The 20,878-nt window shown below is 36.1% G+C and overlaps 1 protein-coding gene across 5 annotated transcripts in view; it reads left to right on the top strand.

Annotated features, from left to right (window-relative positions):
* RNF144B (ring finger protein 144B) overlaps window positions 1-20,089 on the top strand; it is a 204,021-nt gene extending 183,932 nt beyond the window's left edge. For all 5 annotated transcript variants that reach the window (XM_031946795.1, XM_031946793.1, XM_031946792.1 and 2 more), the window contains 4 exons: window positions 9,508-9,715; window positions 11,508-11,652; window positions 16,014-16,103; window positions 17,532-20,089. In XM_031946795.1, the coding sequence (XP_031802655.1) occupies window positions 9,508-9,715; window positions 11,508-11,652; window positions 16,014-16,103; window positions 17,532-17,672 (584 nt within the window). In that variant the 3' untranslated portion in view covers window positions 17,673-20,089. The remainder of the gene's footprint in view (window positions 1-9,507; window positions 9,716-11,507; window positions 11,653-16,013; window positions 16,104-17,531) is intronic.
* Window positions 20,090-20,878: the final 789 nt, after the last annotated feature.

The following is a 20,878-nucleotide window of genomic DNA, read 5'->3' as shown; positions in this document are numbered from 1 at the left end:
TGAGAGCTTGGGTGATTTGCTCAGGTTCACACAATCAGATGGAAGGATCAGTCTCTGGTTTTCCTGATTCCAAAGTCAGTACTCAATATGACAGTTATGGCTATCTCTTATGAGTTTATCTAGGATGATAAAATTTTGCCAGAGCCTGATTACCTCTGAGTAAACTGTTTGAAGGAAGAAAAAAGTTATAAGAAATAAGAAGTAATAGTGTTAGGTCAGAAGAGATGCAGGATCTTTGACTATTGGGAATTGAAGGCTCTTCTGTTAACTGTGCCTAGCATCTAACTGGAAAGATGAAACATATCCACATGAAGAAAAGACCTGACACATAGAGGCTATTTGATAAACCTCAGTTTATGACCTTGATAAATATTGATTTGAATAAATTGCTAAATGAAGTTAAAAATAAAGGTATGGCTTATTAGGTGTAGATTATGTTAAAAACATTCAGACAACACAAATTGGAATCTGCAAGGGAAGACGTTATGGAGAAGATAGAATTTTATTTGGATCTGGGAAAGATAGATAGGATAGTCATAGACAAAGATGCAAGGATATTTCAAATAAAAGGGAAGACCAAGCATGGAATATGTAAATAGAAATTTATGTGTTCCAAATGTATACTTTGGAACAAGTTTTATTAAGGTAGGGTCTATAAAATTGGTTTAAAATATTTTTATTGCTTTGTTCCAAAACAATTGGGTTTTTTTTTTTTTTTGTAATTATATGTATTTTAGTTTATGCATTTAAAACATTCTGAAAAGGATCTGTAGATTTCATTAGACTGCCAACAGAGTAATAACACACAAAAATAGTTAAGAATATCTGTTCTGTAATTTGTGTAAGCAAAGATTTTCATTTCAGAATTTTCCTATTTTCCCCCAATTTTTTTTCTATCAATCTGTGAACGAGACTGTCTCTCAGCATTGCAGATAGCCTGAGGATAATGCCAATGATTTTTCATCAACCTTTTTACTACTTAATGTCATTCCCTTGAGGTTTCTGATTGTTATAAGAATTGTTGGCTTAATTTGAGGATCTCTTTTTATCTATTACTATTTGCCAACAGTATCTTTTAAGTCTGGGCCTGATTTATTTGCATAGGAAAACTTTTTCTGCCTTTCATCTACATTTAATCATCCTTCTTCCCTCATGCTTTCACCGCCTCTATGGCTTTAAAGGAATCGCTACTAAAGGGTAGAAGCTGAAGCAAGAGACATAAATTCTAGACCCAGTTAACTTTCTGACTGGTACAAGTTATCCTTTAGCTTCTTTATATGTAAAATAAAATATATTTTTAAAAAAAATTTACATTAATTAGAGATGGTTTAGTCTCCTTATTTTGTGTTTGTGGAATCTGAGGCACAGAGGAGTGAAGATATTTTTCCAAGGATACACAGCTAAGTCAATAGCAGAAATGGCATTGGAAAGCAGGATTTCTGACTCAGCCTGCCATTCTTTCTATACTTTTCAAAACAATTTAATTACAATTTTTTGTCACTTTGAATTTTATTAATGTTTTGATTTTGTACTGCATATATTTATAGATTACTCCTACTTATAAGAGTTCTCTTATAACAAAGTCAAACAGGAAAAAAATAATAACCTCATCCATTTTTCCTTGGGGAGGGGGAAGGGGGATGTCAAGCAGTACAAAGAATACTTACTTCTCAATCAGAAGACTTTAATTCAAACCTCTTTTTTTGTTTGTTTGTTTTGTTTTGTTTTGTTTTTGTTACATAAGTGTACTTGAGCAAATCAGAAATGCTCCATCCAACTTTAATTCTTTCAACTGTAAAATGGGGAGAAGAGATAAAATGATCCTCAAAGTCCCTTAATCCTGAAGATGTTTCTGTATGTAAGAAAGTATGAATTTGGAAGGTCCTTTAAATGGAGTTGATGCCTAGAACGACATCACACTCATTAAATCAGACAGTTGATGTGATCTTTCTATAAACTATAGGTGTAGACAAAGGGGTTCAAGCTTCCTCTTTCTAGTGTAGAAGGCTACCACATAACAGTGGTATTTGGTGCCAGAGTGGAGTTCCACCTTGCTTTTCTTCTCTTTTTGTCCTCTCTCATTTCTGAATGAATACTAGTCACCAGGAGATAATGCTTTGAATACTATTACTTAACTCTTTCTTACTCATTGCCAGAGGTAGTAGAGGAATTATAAATTCTGGATCAAGACTTTAAAAAAGAAAATTATTTTTCTGATCAAAATTTCTAAACATTATGGTGTATATTCAGTTGTGTAAAACTGCTATCTCATTTGGGATTTTCTTGGTAAAGACACTGAGGCAGTTTGCTATTTCCTTCTCTGGTTCTGTTTATAGATGAGGAAACTGAAATAAACAGGGTGAAGTGATTTGTCTAGGATCACAGTTAGTAAGTGTCTGAGGTTAGATTTGAACACTCTGGTCATCTTGACTTCAGAAAGTGTTCTATCCATTGTACCTGCTGCTTTATAATCCATAGCACAGCTTAATTGCCATTTTCTATATGAGACTTTACCTCAATTTGTACTCCTCCAACCCTCCAAAGTCATATATGTGTGTGTATGTATATTGTGTATGTGTGTGTGTGTGTGTATGTGTGTGAGAGATAAATGCCAATGTTTTTCTTCTTTCACTCTTCTCCCCTCCATAGCCTTCTTGAGGGCAGAGTTTTAGGGTTTTTGTGGGGTTTTTAGTTTTGAATCTACATACCACAGTATGTAGTTAATAATAACCACTTGCTTGTTCAATGGATGTCTCTTTTCTTTACCAAATAGAAATTTGGTCTTTTAAACTATCATTTTTTTCTCAATTAAGTTAAAAGCAATTTTTAACATTTATTTTAAAAAAATTTTTTTTGAGTCCCAAATTCCCTCCCTTCCTTCTTTTCCCCCTTTCCTTCTTGAGAAGGAAAGGCAACCTGATACAGATTATACATATGAAGTCATGCAAAACCTATTTCGATTAAATAAAAGTTTGAACACAGAGCTCACATTCATCTTTTATAACACTGAAATACCTAGTACAGGGCTTCATATGCTGTAGGCACTTATTAAATGTTGATTGAGTTGAATACATGTCAGAGATTGGTTTGTTTAGTGTGTTGGAACATTGTGCTCACAAAGCTTACCTTATGCTTTAACTCCTCACCTCCTCCTATCCCCACCACAGACCAATTTCCTTGATTTGGTTCCAAGTTTAAATAAATATGTGCCTAACAAGTATAGGTACATCTTTAACCATTATAAGAGCCAAGGGAGTTTTAAAGGTAGAATAACTTTGGACATTGTTTTATTGTTTCATTTCCAACCTTTTTTTGGGGGGGGGGGGACGACAGTGCATCAGAGGAAGGATATAAGGAGAGGCAAAGAGTTATTTCTCATTTCCTTGAAATGATGGAGAAGTTATCAAGATGACAAAGTCTCAGTCATAGATAATGGAAGTTGAAAGTGGAATAGCTACTAGAAGATTCTGTGGCGTATACATATGATAGAGTAATATAGAGTAAAATAACTTTATGAATGAAGTAGCTAGGTGGCACAGTGGCTAGAGTACCTGGCCTATCTACCTCTCACCCAGTTCTTACCCATGGCTCTAATAAACTGTAGCATGTGCCACAGCCACACCTGACCACTCTAATAGCAGATGGGCTAAAACATGTTGAAAGTAAACAATAGCCCTAAAACCTCTTGATGAGTTAAGGAGACATCTATCCCAGGTACATGAAGACTTTTGTTCCAATGAACAAAGTGATAGTGGTGCTTCCAATGAAGCAGGCAACTTAGAGCACTTAGAGCTTGGTCAGTCATCAAAGCCAAGATTATTTGCTGCTTCCTGAACCATCATCAGTCATTTGACGTCTGTTTTTCCATTGAACATTGAAGAGTGGAGGAGAGAGACTGATGATTTTGTGCAGCTCTGCCTCACTTAAGTCTAGTTTACTTACTAGTTAAAACTTCCCTCTGTGATGTCTTTGGTCCTCATCAAAAAATGAAGAATAAACAACTACTCTAAGAAGATAAAGCTTGCAGGAAGCTATCTGTTATTAGTCACATTTTGTATACTGAAAAACGATACTTAACTACTTTCATTGAAGGTCTACCATAAAGTCATTAGGTCAGGGTTCCTTTTAGAGTCTGTAAATCTCACTTTTTTTTCAGGCCTCAAGCTTTCATTTTCTGTCCTAGGAGGATATTGTTACATGGAAGAATATTGATGGTTTCAATTTAATTCAATACATTAAACATTTGAAGTAACTATTTTGTTCCCGGCTGACACTATGTGTGAGCAAAATGCTCTTTTTAAAGTTATCTTTGTAGGGGCTAGTAGGTACCTCAGTGGATAGAGCACCAACCCTGAAGTCAGGAGAATCTGAGTTCAAATCTGGCCTCAAACATTTAATACTTCCTAGCTGTGGTGACCCTGGGCAAGTCATTTAACCCCAATTGCCTCAGCAAAAAACCAAAAAACAAAAATTGTCTGTGTAGAATACAAATCCCTGCGGTGGATATCATCTTTTTCAGAATTTTGTGTTGTAGATATGGTTTGTGAAAACCTGCCTATTTCCTTCTCAAAACTATTTTATCAAGAATGCTCTCTGTTCATTTATATAACAAAGCTTATATTAAGGACCTACCACAATGATAAAAAAAACTCCGTGGGTTCGAGGTGTTTCTGTTTTGACGAAAACTACCTAAACAGAAGTATAACAAAGCAAATAGGTGTAATATATAATTTTTAGCAAAAGTTTTAGAAATGGGAAAAGATGGAAAAGCATTATAAAGGATGTTACTTGATATGATTAGGAAAAAATGCTGGTTCAGTCTTAAGAAGAAGGAAGGTATAACTCCATTGGTAGCCATTTCAGTATCAAGAGATTTAGTAGGTGACCTGTACAGGGAGTATTTAATGGAAAACTTAGGCAAGAATTACTCAGGATGGAACATGGAACAGTTAGAGTCTGCATCATTAAAGGAGGAACTTTTATGTGTAATAGATTTATCAGAGTATCATTGAGTTCTCTATTTATTATTTGAACACCTAAAATGAAGTAGACATTGAAGAGATAATTTTTAATCTCACAATGAACAAACTTTCAAATAATTTTTAAATCATTGAGTTTAATTCTTTTTTTTTTCTAACTGAAGGTGGCAAACCACTTTCAGTTTTATTTCATAAAAATGTAATTTTTGTTGTTTAAAAAGTTCATTTTACTCAATGGAGTTTAATGTATAGAGATAAACAATGTGGCATAATGAATAGAAAGCAAAACTCAAAGCTAGAAGACTTGGGTTCAGATCATGCTATTAATACATATTGACTCTATAATCTTTGGAGCTCTAGGCAACTACCTTCCTTAAGGTTTGTATTGTAACTTACAGAGAAGGTGTCAACCTGTATTGATAGAGGGTATTTTCTTACCTAGAAGTTCTTATAATATAAAATCATAGGTGCAATCTCTATTGCTCAATATTAAAAAGAATATGGTATTTTGAAAATTGTCACATAAGTAAGACACCTCTTTGAATATGCTATAATAACTACTCAAAAAAGAAGAAGTGTATGTATTGTTTAGTCATTTTTAAAGTCGTATTTGACTGTGACTCCATTTGGGGTTTTCTTGGCAAAGATACTAGAATAGTTTGCCATTTCTTTTTTCAGTTCATTTTTACAAATAAGGAACCTGAGGAAGTTAAGATTAAGTAACTTACAGAGGATCATATAGTAAATATCTGAGGCCAGATTTGAACTTAGGAAAATGAGTCCAGGCCCAGTGCTATATTCATTGTGCCACCAATGCACATTGGATATTTTCTAGCATTGGGTCATATGTAGAGAACTGGAGGGACCTTAGAAATCTCATACAGTTCAATCCTCTGATTTTGTTGAAGAAGAAATTGAAACTGAAATATATTAAATGATTTGTTCAGTAATTAGCTCATCTGGGGATTTGAATTCAGTCTTCCAAGTGTAAAAACTGGTGTTTTTTATTTTTATTTACATAGCATTTCATGAGGAAGTTTCCATTTATGCATTTTTTTGAGGTTTGTTATTGCAATAACATTAGTGTTTGGAAATTACTCTTTTGAATAATATCTTTTAGTCTGCTTGCCCTCTCTACATTTGATACTGAAGTTATAATTAACAATTTTGATGAACTAAATAATAATCATTATTTTCCAAACTATAAATAAAAATATAGTTACCTTATCTGCATACTTTTGGGTCACATTTTCTAATAATACATAGAATTGCATCATTTTAAGATCTAGTTACATACATAATTTCTTCCCCCAGAACTACTCAGAGAAAAATGTTACTACCCTTGTTTGATGTTTACAAGATTTTTACATTCAAGTAGTTTGTTAATCCAAGGGACCATTCATTCTCCTAGTGGTCCATGTGGGATAGAGTCATCTTTCTAAGACTTGATTAGAAGTCCTACTGCTTAGGACCAAAGAATATTTAAAGGGGTAGAAAACAGTCTTCTCCTTCCCATGATATTTTCCCAAGGCCATGCTCTATCTTTTGTCTACCCTTTCTTGTATCTTTCTGTATCCCTTTCTTAGTCTCCATCATCACAAATGTTCACCCTGGATATGTTTTAGAAAAGTGCCTTAAGTGCCCTATCTACATTTGTTACTGAAATTATAACTATAAGGAACTAAATAATAATCATTCTTTTCTAACATACAAATCAAAATATAGTTACCTTATCTTTATACTTTTGGTCATATTTTCTAATAATACATAGAATTTACATATACAAGCACATATACCTAAGTAAACTAATAGTAAATTGCATCATTTTAAGACCTAATTACATACATAATTTCTTCCCCTGGAAATACTCAAAGAAAAATTTCTATTAGAATATATCCAATAATTGTTATTCTTGGGTAAATTATATATATAGTGTTCATAGACACTCCTTAGATTTGAATTTTTTTTAAAGTACTTGATGTGAAGGTATTAGTTTGGGAAATTAGACCAACTCTCAGCCTTTTATTCCATTTTCTCCTTCAAAGTTGTTTTCTCCTGTCTCCAAATTCCCAAGGGCAGGAGGTTTTAAAATTAGAATCTCATCAGCACAAAGGTTTTTCAAATCCTTCATTTCAGAGAGAAAAGGGCCACTCCACCCCTCAAGGAGTACCAGAATTTTCCACATGATTTTGTTCTTCTAAAGGTCACCTCTGATGGAAAGAATTGCGGATCTTTTACTGAAAAGGAATAAAGAAGTCTAGCAGGGTGTGTGGTATGTGTCTGTACACTTGAAGAGAAAAACGGTTGTCTTCTGAGGAGACATGACGAATATGACATCACATAAATGTAGTATCACGATTGGATCTTGCCTGCTCCATGAAATCCTCTCCTCATGTTTGTAATGCACCTGGACCTTTCTTCTTTTATCTCTTCCTCCCTTCCCCCTTTTTGGACAAATCATCCCCTTTTGGTTCATTTCTAATGTTTCACTACAATCACAATTCTGATTTAAATTCTGATTGTAACATTGGAAAGAGCTTTGGCTCTTGGAGTCAAAGGGTCAGGGTTTGAATCTCCCTCCAGTGCTTACTTACCTTTATCAACAACATAGACAAGTCCCTTAACTTCCCTGGGCCTTAGTTTTCCTGATCTATAATGTGCAGAGGTTAGACTAGGTGACCTCTAACTATTAGTTATGTGATTTAGTTGTGGCTCTAAAATATACTTTTGTCCATAACCAGCTTCACCATTTACTTCTTTTCCCTCTCAATTAGAGGAAATCACTGTAATCTATTTCTTTCTTTCTTTCTTTCTTTCTTTCTTTCTTTCTTTCTTTCTTTCTTTCTTTCTTTCTTTCTTTCTTTCTTTCTTTCTTTCTTTCTTTTTTTCTTTCTTTTCTTTCTTTTCTCTTTCTTTTCTCTTTCTTTTCTCTTTCTTTTCTCTTTCTTTTCTCTTTCTTTTCTCTTTCTTTTCTCTTTCTTTCTTTCTTTCTTTCTTTCTTTCTTTCTTTCTTTCTTTCTTTCTTTCTTGCCTTTTATTTACAAAGCATATGCATGGGTAATTTTTCCAACATTGACCCTTGCATAACCTTTTTTTTTTTTTGCAAATTTTTCCCTTCTTCCTCCCATCCCCCTCCCCTAACTGGTAGGTAGTACAATACATATTAACTATGTTGAAATACATGTAAGATCCCATATATGTATACATATTTATACAGTTATCTTGTTGTGCAAGAAAAATCAGATCATGAAGGAAGAAAAAGAAAAACTGAGAAAGAAAACACAAAGTGCAAGCAAATAACAAGAGAGAGTGAGAATGCTATGTTGTAGTCCACATAGTTTTCTCTCTGGGTATAAATGGCTCTCTTCATCACTGCAGAAGTGAAACTGGTTTAAATCATCTCATTGTTGAAGAGAATCAAGTCCGTTAGAATTAATCATTGTATAGTCTTGTTGTTACCATGTATAATGATTTCCTGGTTCTGCTAATTTCACTCAGCATTGGTTCATGTAAGTCTCTCAAGGTCTCTCTAAAATCATTCTTCTGGTTGTTTCTTACAGAACAATAATATTCCATATTATTCATATACCACAATTTATTCCGCCATTCCCCAATTGATGGGCATCCACTCAGCTTCCAGTTTCTAGCCACTACAAAGAGGGCTGCCACAAACATTCTTGCACATATGGGTCCCTGTCCCTTCTGTAATATCTCTTTGGGATATAAGCCCAGTAGAGACACTGCTGGATCAAAGGGTATGCACAGTTTGATAACTTTTTGAGCCTAATTCCAAACTGCTCTCCATGGTTGGATTCGTTCACAACTTCACCAACAATGTATCAGTGTCGCAGTTTTCCCACATCCCCTCCAACATTTGTCCTTGTCTTTTCCTATCATCTTAGCCAATCTGACAGGTGTGTAGTGGTATCTCAGAGTTGTCCTAATTTGCATTTCTCTGATCCATAGTAATTTGCACTGTAATCTATTTCTTAGGATTGTTGTGAATATAAAATGCCAAATGGAAAGTGCAAGTCTTTGTTGGTGGTGGTGGTGTTTTTGTTTTAGTTTTTTTTTTTGGGTCATCACATCTAAAATAGAGGCAAGAGTGTTCATTTCAGAGAATTGTGGTATGTTTGTGTGTGTGTGTGTGTGTGTGAGAGAGAGAGAGAGAGAGAGAGAGAGAGAGAGAATATGTGTATCTGACTGGTGATTTACTCCTTGTTAATTCATTTTTCATTGAACTTTGCTATCTGGGCATGAGTTCAGTAGCAAGTACAGCATTTCACAATATCAAGTCAGGGGAGAATGGTCAGGGATTAAGTAAATGAACTATGGATTAAAAGCAGGGTAAGTTAGTGGACATAGTTGTTTGTGGTAGCACTCTCCTATGTGTTAGTTTACAAACACTCCAATTTCCAGATAATGGTTTTTATGCATTTCTCAAAAGTCATGAATCATGAATAGGAAGACTTAAGTCAAGACCCTTGTTTTGGGATTCAACCATCATTTTTCTTTCTTTTTATTTCAGAAGTCCATCTGGACCCTAGTCGGACATGGTGTCCTGTTGCTGACTGCCAGACTGTGTGCCATATTGAACAGAATAATTCAGGACAGCCCACAATGGTTAAATGTCCTTCTTGTCACTTGACATTCTGCTCATGCTGCAAAGATACCTGGCATTCTGATCGCTCTTGTCGGGACAGCCAGCCTGTTGTTGTCTTGCCAACAGAACATGGGTGAGACTGAATTGAATTTGTTAGATATTTGTTACCTCAATAAAGGGAATTATAAGAGGGATTCTTTAGTGTGAAGGATTGCCACCAAAATCCCTTCCAAATCTCAAATTCTATGATCTCTTGACTTTTCTAGAATTCCTAAATGCTCTTCCCAGGGTTTTAAGTGCCTTTGGTGCGGCATGGAATAACCACTTTTCTTAAATTTTAATGTAACATTTCCCTTAGGAGCATTACATAAATGTCATTAAAATACTCCTGCAGTTAAGTTATTATTTTTAAAGGGATTATTTAGGGTTAAAAGGATCTTCCAGGTATTATTGAAAGTGCAGAGGTTTTATTCAGTTTTCTTTGCCTCATCCGGTAGGGAGGGAATCATTATGGTCAGTAGGAACTCAATGGAAAATCTTGGTTTAACTATCTGCTTCCTTATTTAATATCTTTGTGCCTCAATTTTCCTGCTTATATTTATTGAATGGGACAAGAATTGTTCTTCTCCTACTTTTCTCCCAAGGATATTTTGAGGTCTGGTTGCTGAGTAAAAATATTATATTGCATTGAAAACATCCACAGGAAAGGAATCTTCTTAAAATGCAATAGTGCAATGAATACTTATTGTCACATAGTTTTTGTGTTATGTAAGAAATTCGGCTCTTTGAAGATGGTACCCCTGCTGGGAGGTGGTGAGATGTGAATCAATTCAGCTTGTACCATCTGATCCCTGGAGGTTTTTGTTGTTGTTGTTGTTTTTAAAATCAAAACAGGAGCTCTGTGAGTATGACTTTTGTGGTTGATCCCTTGGTTTTGCTTGAGGCCATGAGTGTTCTATATTAATGGGAACATAGCTACCAGTATTACAGTCCATTCAATGGAAGGACCCCAGCACTGTTTCTAAGTTGGTTATGTGGCTTTTTTAGGATTCTGAGTCACTAACTCATATTAATGTCCTTGGATATTCCACAAAGAATTAGCATGATTAAAGGTTTAGTACAGATTACAGGCAGGTTTAATAAGACCGACCATCCAAACATTCCCATTTTTCTCACACTATTGTTATGATATTGATGACCCTCAATAGCAGAAGACAGATACTAGGGCAATAATTCACTCTTCCTTCCTGCTAATTTTTCCCCACTAGTGATATAGAAAGAATGTCATAATTAATTAATTTATTTTGCTGATTGTCTTATAAGCAGTAAAAATAGTTATCATTTCTGTCTCAGATGTTTATTATTATTCAAGTCTTGTTTTACTTTTTAATTTTTCACATGTAGATGATTTTTTAATCCTGGGCTCCATTTTTCCATCTTTTAGCTTACACCTAGAGACTTCTGTTATAGCCAGTGGTCACAGGGAATACCTATTTATTTTTCATGCTAAGTTAGCAAATCATAGTAATGAAGATAAATTCACACTGAAGAAAATAGTAAGATTGCATTTTAACACTAAATGTAAGTGGTTTTGAATTTCCTGTGACATATTTGTAGTCCTTTTATCCTCAATTTTCCAATCTTTCCTAAAACACAAGTTGTATGCACATTTGTGTCTCCTATGCATACGTGTGCAAACATAAACACACATATACCAGCATGGATAACACAGACTTTAATTGCTGTCCTCAGACCTGGAAATTCAATACAGATCCTTTCCCAGAAGAAAAAAGTATATTTTATTTAGTTCTTAGGTCTTAGGCCACCTTCCTCATCTACCATCCTATTTAGTTGATACAGCTGTGGTTCTTGCTGACTGAATAGTCCAAATTTATTTCCTAACTCCTTGTCCTTTCTTTTTCCAGAGCCCTCATTGGGATGGATGCAGAAGCCCCCATTAAGCAATGCCCTGTTTGCCGGGTCTACATCGAACGGAATGAAGGTTGTGCTCAGATGATGTGTAAGAATTGTAAGCACACATTCTGCTGGTACTGTCTCCAGAACCTGGATGTAAGTTTTCAATAGAGGCTCCATCTCATGTCTTAACATACCTGAAAACTATCCTGCTTGTTTTCATTTTTTAATATGTCTAGAGGTCTTGAAACAAAAAACTTATTTTTCTAAGAAAAAATGACTTTCCCAACTTGAACTGCTCTTTCTGAAGACTTCCTTAGCTGGTGGAATTTTGAGAATTGCCTTAACTGTTCATCAACATTTATTAAATGCCAGGCACTGTGCTAAGTATTAGAAATACAAAGAAAAGCAAAAGGCAGACAAGCTCTCGATTATTTACAATTAAATGGGATAAGATAACATATAAAAAGTTGGAAAGGGGAAGGGAAGAGTACCTTACTCAAAGACATGATAAGTTCAAAGGAATGCACCTAGTTGAGAACTGAAAATCTGGATGCCCTCCTTAAACAGAAAAATCTGAAAGAACCTCTCAGTGTCTTCAGATCAATAAAGGAAGAGAGGGGAGTAGTGACTTTTTATTGTTTCTTTCTTTTTCTTTCTCATTTTTCTCCTTTTCTGATTTCTCTTGTACAACATGACAAATATGCAAATGTTTAAAAGAATTCACATATTTAATCTATATCAGATTGTTTGCTGTCAGGAGGGGGCAGTAAGGGAAGGAGGGAGAAAAATTTGGAACACAAAAGTTTTACAATAATGAATGTTGAAAACTGTCTTTACATGTATTTGGAAAAATAAAATACTACTGGGGGAAAAAAGAAGTACTGAGAAGACCTTGGTTTCAGTTCCATTTAGGGTTCAATACCCTGGAGTGTCAGATGATTTGAGCATGATTAGAAGTGACTGTAAATTTGACCTGCAAAAATTCATCTCTCTCAGTTCAATCATGATATTACAGTCATTCCAGGGCTACAACTGATGATATTCATGGACATAATAACCAGACTTAAAAGGCTACATTCTTTAAATCCAGTGGTTTGTAGTGTTTGCTGAACACACAGTATTTATCAGTACTTCCTTTTACATACTTGGAGTCATTAATGTAGACCTTGTCTTATGCATCCCTTTGGGCATCTGATAAACTAATATTTTTAAATGTATAAAAGACATAGGATTAAAAAGTAAACTGATTCTTAAAATATGGATTTTAAAATACTAACAAAACAAATTTGTGGACCCTAGATTAATAATTCCTTCTATGATTATTCTTAATCATTTGCCACATATCTTATTTTGCTCCTTATATTTGGTGTATCAATTCATTTCCTCCAAATTGGTTGACTAGAATTGATGGACTTAAAGTTGTTAATTTGTTAAGGGCTGTAAATATTCTTCATTTTTTTCTTTTGTATCCTTAATGCCTTGTACTTAATGAATGTTTGTTGAGTTGAAATGAGCAGCTTATGCGTAGTATAGTCTTAAATATTAGTTTAAATATCAAATAATAAGACTAAATAATAGTCTTAAATACTGATTGTTCAGTAAACATGAATTAGTGCTCTTGCTCATCCTTTACCTAAATTCCAACCCATCAAACTGAAATGCATTTCCTCAAATGGCTTCCAGGTAAAGACATCATAATCTGCTTGGCCAAATGGTTTTGTTTTTGCCCCATCATCCACTCTTTATATATATATATATATATATATATATATATATATATATATATATTTAACTTGTTAAAAGGCAAGCTTTTGATCTGGATAGAAATTAACATGGCAATAGAACTCCTTCTCAGGCTCTTGCTTTTTTATGTTTGCTATTAACCCTTTTAAAAAAGACCATCATAGGAGGCCTGCTACAATTATAGTATGGGACATTATGGAAGAGGAATTTTTTTTTTTTTAAATTTAATAGCCTTTTATTTACAGGATATATGCATGGGTAACTTTACAGCATTAACAATTGCCAAACCTCTTGTTTCAATTTTTCACCTCTTACCCCACCCCCACCCCCCCCTAAATGGCAGGATGACCAGTAGATGTTAAATATATTAAAATATAACTTAGATACACAGTAAGTATACATGACCAAAACATTATTTTGCTGTACAAAAAGAATCAGACTCTGAATTATTGTACAATTAGCTTGTGAAGGAAATCAAAATGCAGGTGTGCATAAATATAGGGATTGGAATTCAATGTAATGGTTTTAGTCATCTCCCAGAGTTCTTTTTCTGGGTATAGCTAGTTCAGTTCATTACTGCTCCATTAGAAATGATTTGGTTGATCTCGTTGCTGAGGATGGCCTGATCCATCAGAACTGGTCATCATCTAGTATTGTTGTTGAAGTATATAATGATCTCCTGGTCCTGCTCATTTCACTCAGCATCAGTTCTTGTAAGTCTCTCCAGGCCTTTCTGAAATCATCCTGTTGGTCATTTCTTACAGAACAGTAATATTCCATAATTTTCATATACCACAATTTATTCAGCCATTCTCCAACTGATGGACATCCATTCAGTTTCCAGTTTCTAGCCACTACAAAAGGGCTGCCACAAACATTCGTGCACATACAGGTCCCTTTCCTTCTTTATAATCTCTTTGGGATATAATCCCAGTAGTAACACTGCTGGATCAAAGGGTATGCACAGTTTGATAACTTTTGAGCATAGTTCCAAACTACTCTCCAAAATGGTTGGATTCGTTCACAACTCCACCAACAATGAATCAATGTCCCAGTTTTCCCACATCCCCTCCAACAATCATCATTATTTTTCCTGTCATCTTAGCCAATCTGACAGGTGTGTAGTGGTATCTTAGAGTTGTCTTAATTTGCATTTCTCTGATTAATAATGACTTGGAGCATCTTTTCATATGACTAGAAATAGTTTCAATTTCTTCATCTGAGAATTGTCTGTTCATATCCTTTGACCATTTTTCAATTGGAGAATGGCTTGATTTTTTATAAATTAGAGTTAATTCTCTATATATTTTGGAAATGAGGCCTTTATCAGAACCTTTGACTGTAAAAATATTTTCCCAGTTTATTGGTTCCCTTCTAATCTTGTCTGCATTAGTTTTGTTTGTACAAAAGCTTTTCAGTTTGGTATAATCGAAATTTTCTATTTTGTGATCAGTAATGATCTCTAGTTCTGCTTTGGTCATAAAGACCTTCCCCTATGGAAGAGGAATTAAACAGGATTGTATAACCCCTTGTCATATAGAGCTTTGTGAATAATTGAAATGAATTCATCTGAGGTAAATGAATGATGGAATTGACAATTTCCTCTTCATTCCATTAGCATCTTAGAAGGGTCATATTCAGATTCTGGCTCATGACATACTTATGCCTTCTGTAGAAAAACAAAGAGATAAATGTGCACACCAGATCTCAGTCTTCTCTGGCAGATTGATTTGTGTTTTGGTGAATAGTGCTGCAAAGAACACACAGTTCTGGCACTTGAGATGAGACGAGGCAGATGTTAAATGGCTCATAACACTGATATCAGATGTGGAAGGAAGCATCTTGTTCTATTCATCATTTTCCTATTCATCATTTTTGCTCTGTTTAAACCAATGGTGTTGGCATTGGATGCATATTGAGCTGCGTTCTATGCAGATTTCACATGGCGGGGTGGTGCTGGCTTCTAGGAATATTTTAAGGATGGGGAATGAAAGGTCAGTGTCCCAAATGTTAGGCATTTAAATGAAGAATGATTTCAATTGGGCAAGCAACACAGATTTAGTTCTCTTGATGATTTTGATCTGTTTGTAAATCAATTTTGCTAATACTATGAATCCTAGAATGATCCAACTACTCCAAGGGATTTGTGATCTCACTGATGTGGGTAACTCCCCTATATATATATATATATATATATATATATATATATATATGCAAAGATTATTAACCCCCCTTTTAGAAATGTGTGGGAACTGTCTCCAATTCCTATCTATTTACATGAAATAACTTCTGAAGTTACCCAGCTATATGTCTGAAGATCATGGACTTGCTAGAAGGTATATTTGATAATAACATTTACCTTTGATTTCTGAAACTCCTCTTGGAGTTGTAATTAGGATTATTTTGGTTTTTTTTATACTGAGGTCAAGACCTATATACCATGGCCAAGGCAGGTAACTTGAAAGTTACTCTAATTTAAGCAGAGTGAACACTAACCCATGGTAGGGAGACAGAAGTCCTAGGACACCAGTGTACAACTTCTGCTTGGCAGGCTGCTGTGGGCTGGGGTATAGCTTCAGGGAGGGAGGAGCTAACCTTATTTTGCTAAAAGGACTTTAGGGACTGTCCATATCCTCCAAATTTGGTGCTCTTGGGCAAAGTCCCAGTTATCTAGCCCTAGATATAATTTTGACACTTGGTAAAAGCTTTATTAAGAATGTATTCTCTAAGTTTTAAATGGCTGCTGACGGGGACTCCTTCCTTTCTTTCAGAATGACATTTTCCTCAGACATTATGATAAAGGGCCCTGCCGAAATAAACTGGGCCACTCCCGAGCCTCTGTGATGTGGAACCGAACACAGGTACTGTGACTTGAAAAGGAACGCTAGAATAAGTTAGGTGTGCTACTTATGTCTGGGAAGCTTCCTGTTTTATATCGTATAATTAGTTATAAGTGATGGGTGAGCATGACCTTCTAGTACAGAAGGCTGGGTAATGAGGCTGAGTAAGAACAATGTCTTTCAGAAAACCAGAAAAGTGGTCTGGATATAGTTAGTGTTTAATGGATGGAGTTATAGGCTTTGAATGAAGAAGAGTTCAAATAGTACCATTTTTCTTAGCTGTGTGATTCTGGGCAAAGTTGCTTAATTTTTATCCTCGTGTAAAACAAAAAAATTGGATTTCATAGTCTCTGATGCCCCTTCCCATATATTTAGGAGAGGCCTAGTATGAGTAAAGATTGTTTGCTCTAAATAAATATATAAATAAATGAATCTGTGATCCTATGGTTTTGTGTAGAATTAGAGGCATATATTCTCTGTCCTCTTGACATAAGGAAGAATTATTATGGTTTTCTGCTATGAGCATATTTTTAAGAATAGTTAAAGTTGACCCCGGAGACCCTTGAGTTTACTGCTATCACTTCAGGCACTCTGAATACACAGCTCAGTGTATGTATAAATTAAAAAACAGGCCCAAAGATAGTGGCTTAGTTATTTTCCCCACCCAGAACTGTTTTGGATTCATTAAGGATCTCTTGCTTGTCAACCTAACAACCTAACAATCACCTAGTGCTTTAAGTTTCCCTGGGAATCTCAGTGATGTTGTTGATAGAGTACCAGGCCTAGTGTCAAAGAGACTACTGTTCCTGAGTTCAAATCCATCCTTAAGACACTTAGTTAGCCATGTGACCTTCTGGTAAGTCACTTAGCCTCAATTCCTCATCATTAAAATGTGCTGGAGAAGGAAATGGCAAACCATTCCAGTATCTTTGCCAAGAAAGCCCCAAATGGGAACAAAAGAGTAGAAATGTCTAAACAACTTGTTTATTTATAAGATATTATATTATTAATTAATTACTAATTAAGATATTCATTATATTATTTGGGTCTCACTACAGTTCTGTACCACAAACACCAATTATCCCTGTTTTATCGATGAGATCATGTGAGATTAAGAGCCTTGTCCCAGTGGTCAATGACTAATTCTTAGAGACAGGGTTTAAATTTGGGATTTCTTGACCCTTTGACTCCTGAGCCCCCTGCTGTAGCCACCGTGTCACATTGCACCCAGCCCCCCATAAATTGGTATTGGCTACTTTCTCCAAAGGAAGCCATTGCTCATGCTAGGGTGGATGATGGAGCCAGGTTGGGGGCTCTCTCGCTTCTGCAGCTCTGGTTCAGGCTCTGGGTGGACCACAGGTAAAGCCCCCCCTGACACCAAAGTGGGCTTGTATGTACTGGGCCATAAGAATTCCAGCGATTGGCTCACGTTGCTCTCTTGTCTTTCAGGTTGTAGGGATTCTCGTGGGACTGGGCATCATAGCCTTGGTGACTTCGCCCCTGCTGCTGCTGGCCTCGCCCTGTATCATCTGCTGTGTTTGCAAATCCTGTCGGGGCAAGAAGAAAAAGCACGACCCGCCCACTACCTAAGCCTGCCCCCGTGGGCAGCATGTCCAGGATATGGGCAGTATCCTGCGTGAGGATCTGGTGTGGTGCCCTCTTTAGCAGATTTGTCTCCTCCTTGCCAACCTTTGGAAGTGCCTATTGTCTACGGGCTTTGAACTTGCTTGTGAGTCTTCAGCATGGGGAAGGGCCAAGCTTTATGTTATGTTTGAAGAAGCCTGGTTGTGAAGCCCAGACTACGAATGTGGGATATGTCTGGAAACCCTGGGACTGAATGGGAAAGATCAGCGTCATTTGTCATCCGAAGCTCCATGACTTCTGGACTGGTTATCTTGTGGCCGAGGAGAAGGAGCCTGGGGAGATTTCTCCTGTTACAACAAACTGTGTTGCTGTGATGATTGCATGTATGATCAGAGTGCTAGAGGAGACTTATCTGAAGCTCTGTGATTCCTGAACTTGACAGAAGAAGGAGCCTGGGGAAACATCTCCTTTCAAAACAAACTATTGCCATGATTATTATATGTATGACAGCACTGGTTGGGGAACGAGATGGAAATGCTGACTTGGCTAGACTAGATTTATTTATTTTCCTACCATGATAGAGTAGAGAGGGCTGGTGCAAAATCTTTGTTGTGTGTGTGGGGGGGGGATGTTGAGGTGGGGAAGGATCCACTTTCTTAGCAGGGGAAGGATCCACTTTCTTAGCAAAGGAAGGATCTAAGATAGATAGCCAACCATATCTCGGGGATGTATCTGTAGAAATGGTATCTCTGCTTCTTCTGTGTAGGTAGAAATAGGCTGAGTGTTTGGTGTGTCAGGGTACCACATTCGCATTATCTATGGAAGGTCTTGGCTATTTTTTGGTAACCTTATCCTGGGGAAGAGAAGGAGGTTAGTCTCAGTTTTCAGTAAGAGGATTCATGGAGTTAGAGGAATGGTAGTATGCCTATTTCAATATCACCACCTAGCAAGTCCAATTTTCCAAGGAGACCCTTGTTCTGTACTTAGAGGACCTCTTTTAGAAATGTGTTTTATGTGAAAGAAAAAAGGGTAAAACTCCATTATGATGGCAAAGATGATAGGCAACATAGTTTGACCTTATAATCTTAGAGCTTTAAGTTTTAGAACAGGGCCTAAAAACAAATCCCATCCACAAATATAGGTCATAATTCCATATCTACTGTATATCCATCTGGTCTCTACCTTGAAAGAAATCTCCATTGCATTTCCATGTGAAGCCAGTCTAGAAATACCCAGATGTTATGAAGATAAACAGCTCCTTAAAAAAGCAATGAAAATGAGATCATCCCTTTCACACTGAATATACTCAATTTTGAAATGGCCTTCAGATCTGTTCCTAACTGAGGATGTCCTAAATCTTGTCATAGCAATGGAGAATATGATTCTTGTGCCATGCGAGGATGGAAAGCAACATTTTTAGTTCTCTTACTGTCTTCCTTTCAGAACCAGTTCTCCTTGGACCCAATACAATATGTCAATTTCTCAGTATCCATATTTAGAATTGTATTATTCATGCACACTACAGTTCCATCTCACCCACTTAGTTGGCAGTTTCTTGAGTTTCTGTAGCCAAATAGAAAGCCAGTAACCTAGAGGCCAGTTTCTGAAGATAGGCCTCTCTGTACTTGAGTTGATCCTCAGAGGTCAGTGGGACCTTTCCTTCAGCCCATAATAATAGCTTTTAAACCTTGTTGGGACCCATTAGGGTTATCAAGCTTCCATACCCCACTGAGGCGTCTAGGTAGAGTTTCTAGGTAGAAGGTGTTAGTGAAAAGGCACTACATGAGGTGCTAATTTTAAAAACTAATTTATCATAGGTTGCTTCAGATGAAAAGGCACAAACTCCATTTTTTTCTGAGACTTGTGTCACTTTTTGGATGCTTGTGGGCCTGCTTTTCCTATAGCTCCATAACTTGAACTTTTTAAGGACATCTATTATGTATGGTTGGTAGTCTATGCTCAGTGCATAAAAAACTAAATAAATTCTGATCCTGGGGGTTTGCAGTCATCTTCCTCTAAAGCTAATGGCTATTCAGAAGCTATCTGGATATACAGTATTTACTGATATACTTGGCTGTTTGATATATAAGATTGCTGTAGCACAGATCCCAGTTGGTCACATATGCATTTCTAAAGAACAAAGATTTGCTCAAGCAAGAAGGTAATGGGGATATACATTTTTAAAGCACTTTAAGTCAAACATGTTATGTATTGATTTGTCTTTTTTTTTTCTTTTTGGTTATCCCCAGCACTTAGCATAGTGCTTGTCACACAGTAAGCACTTAATAAAGGCTTCTTGATTGATGGTGTGAAATTAAACATGCACATTTTTTTATGATTTGTAAAGGTTATAGAGAAGAATTCTGGGAGAGCTTATGGAGTGGCCTCCAACCAAAAATACTTTAAAGCTATTTTTCACTCTTCCTCTGCCTGCCTTGATTTTATTTTTCCCTACTAATGACAAACACTCACCTATTGCCAGTGGTGCCTTCTCTGTGCTGACTGTCATGAAAAAGGTTACTGACCTTTTTCTACCTGGAACCTGTTGTCTCATTGTAGGCAAGGGGGTTTCTTTATGTGATGAAAACAATCTTAAGCACTCAAAGAAACTTTATTTCTCTAACGGGAAAGACATGAATTTCTAGTACTATATTTCATACTTTGAAATGCTCATAACTGAAAAGCAGATAAAGTCTAGAAATGATTTTATTTTGAAAGAATCAAAATAATAGCTAACATTTATATAGCGCTTACTATGTGCCAGGTACTGTGCTCAGTGTTTTACAGTTATCAGATTTGATTCTCATGACAATCCTGAGAGGTAGGTGCTATCATTATCCCCATTTTACAGATGGGGACACTGAAGTTAAATGACTCATTCAGGGTCACACAGTTAAGTATATGAACGAGGCTTTTAAACTCAGGTCTTCATGACTGCAGGCCTGCCACTCTATCTACTGCAATAGTTTTTTGCAGTAAGAGAAAGCCTTTTAAGGATGAAGGGAGGGAGAAAGGAGCATCTATGAGTCAGGTTTCAGGAACCTGCTTTTTCACCCTTTATGTCTGTGACTTTAATTATTAACCTAGAAAGCTTCCTAAGGGTTAATATGTAGACACAAAAGAAGCCCAGCTATGGATAGAGCACTGATCCTACCGTTGAGAGTATCTGAGTTCAAATCTAACTTCAGATACTCAGGATTTAGTAGCGTATG

The sequence above is a fragment of the Sarcophilus harrisii genome, chromosome 1 (assembly GCF_902635505.1).
Source record: "Sarcophilus harrisii chromosome 1, mSarHar1.11, whole genome shotgun sequence".
Classification (NCBI taxonomy): Eukaryota; Metazoa; Chordata; class Mammalia; order Dasyuromorphia; family Dasyuridae; genus Sarcophilus; species Sarcophilus harrisii.
Note: the sequence above shows the minus strand (reverse complement) of the source record. Positions and strands in the feature narration are given on the sequence as shown.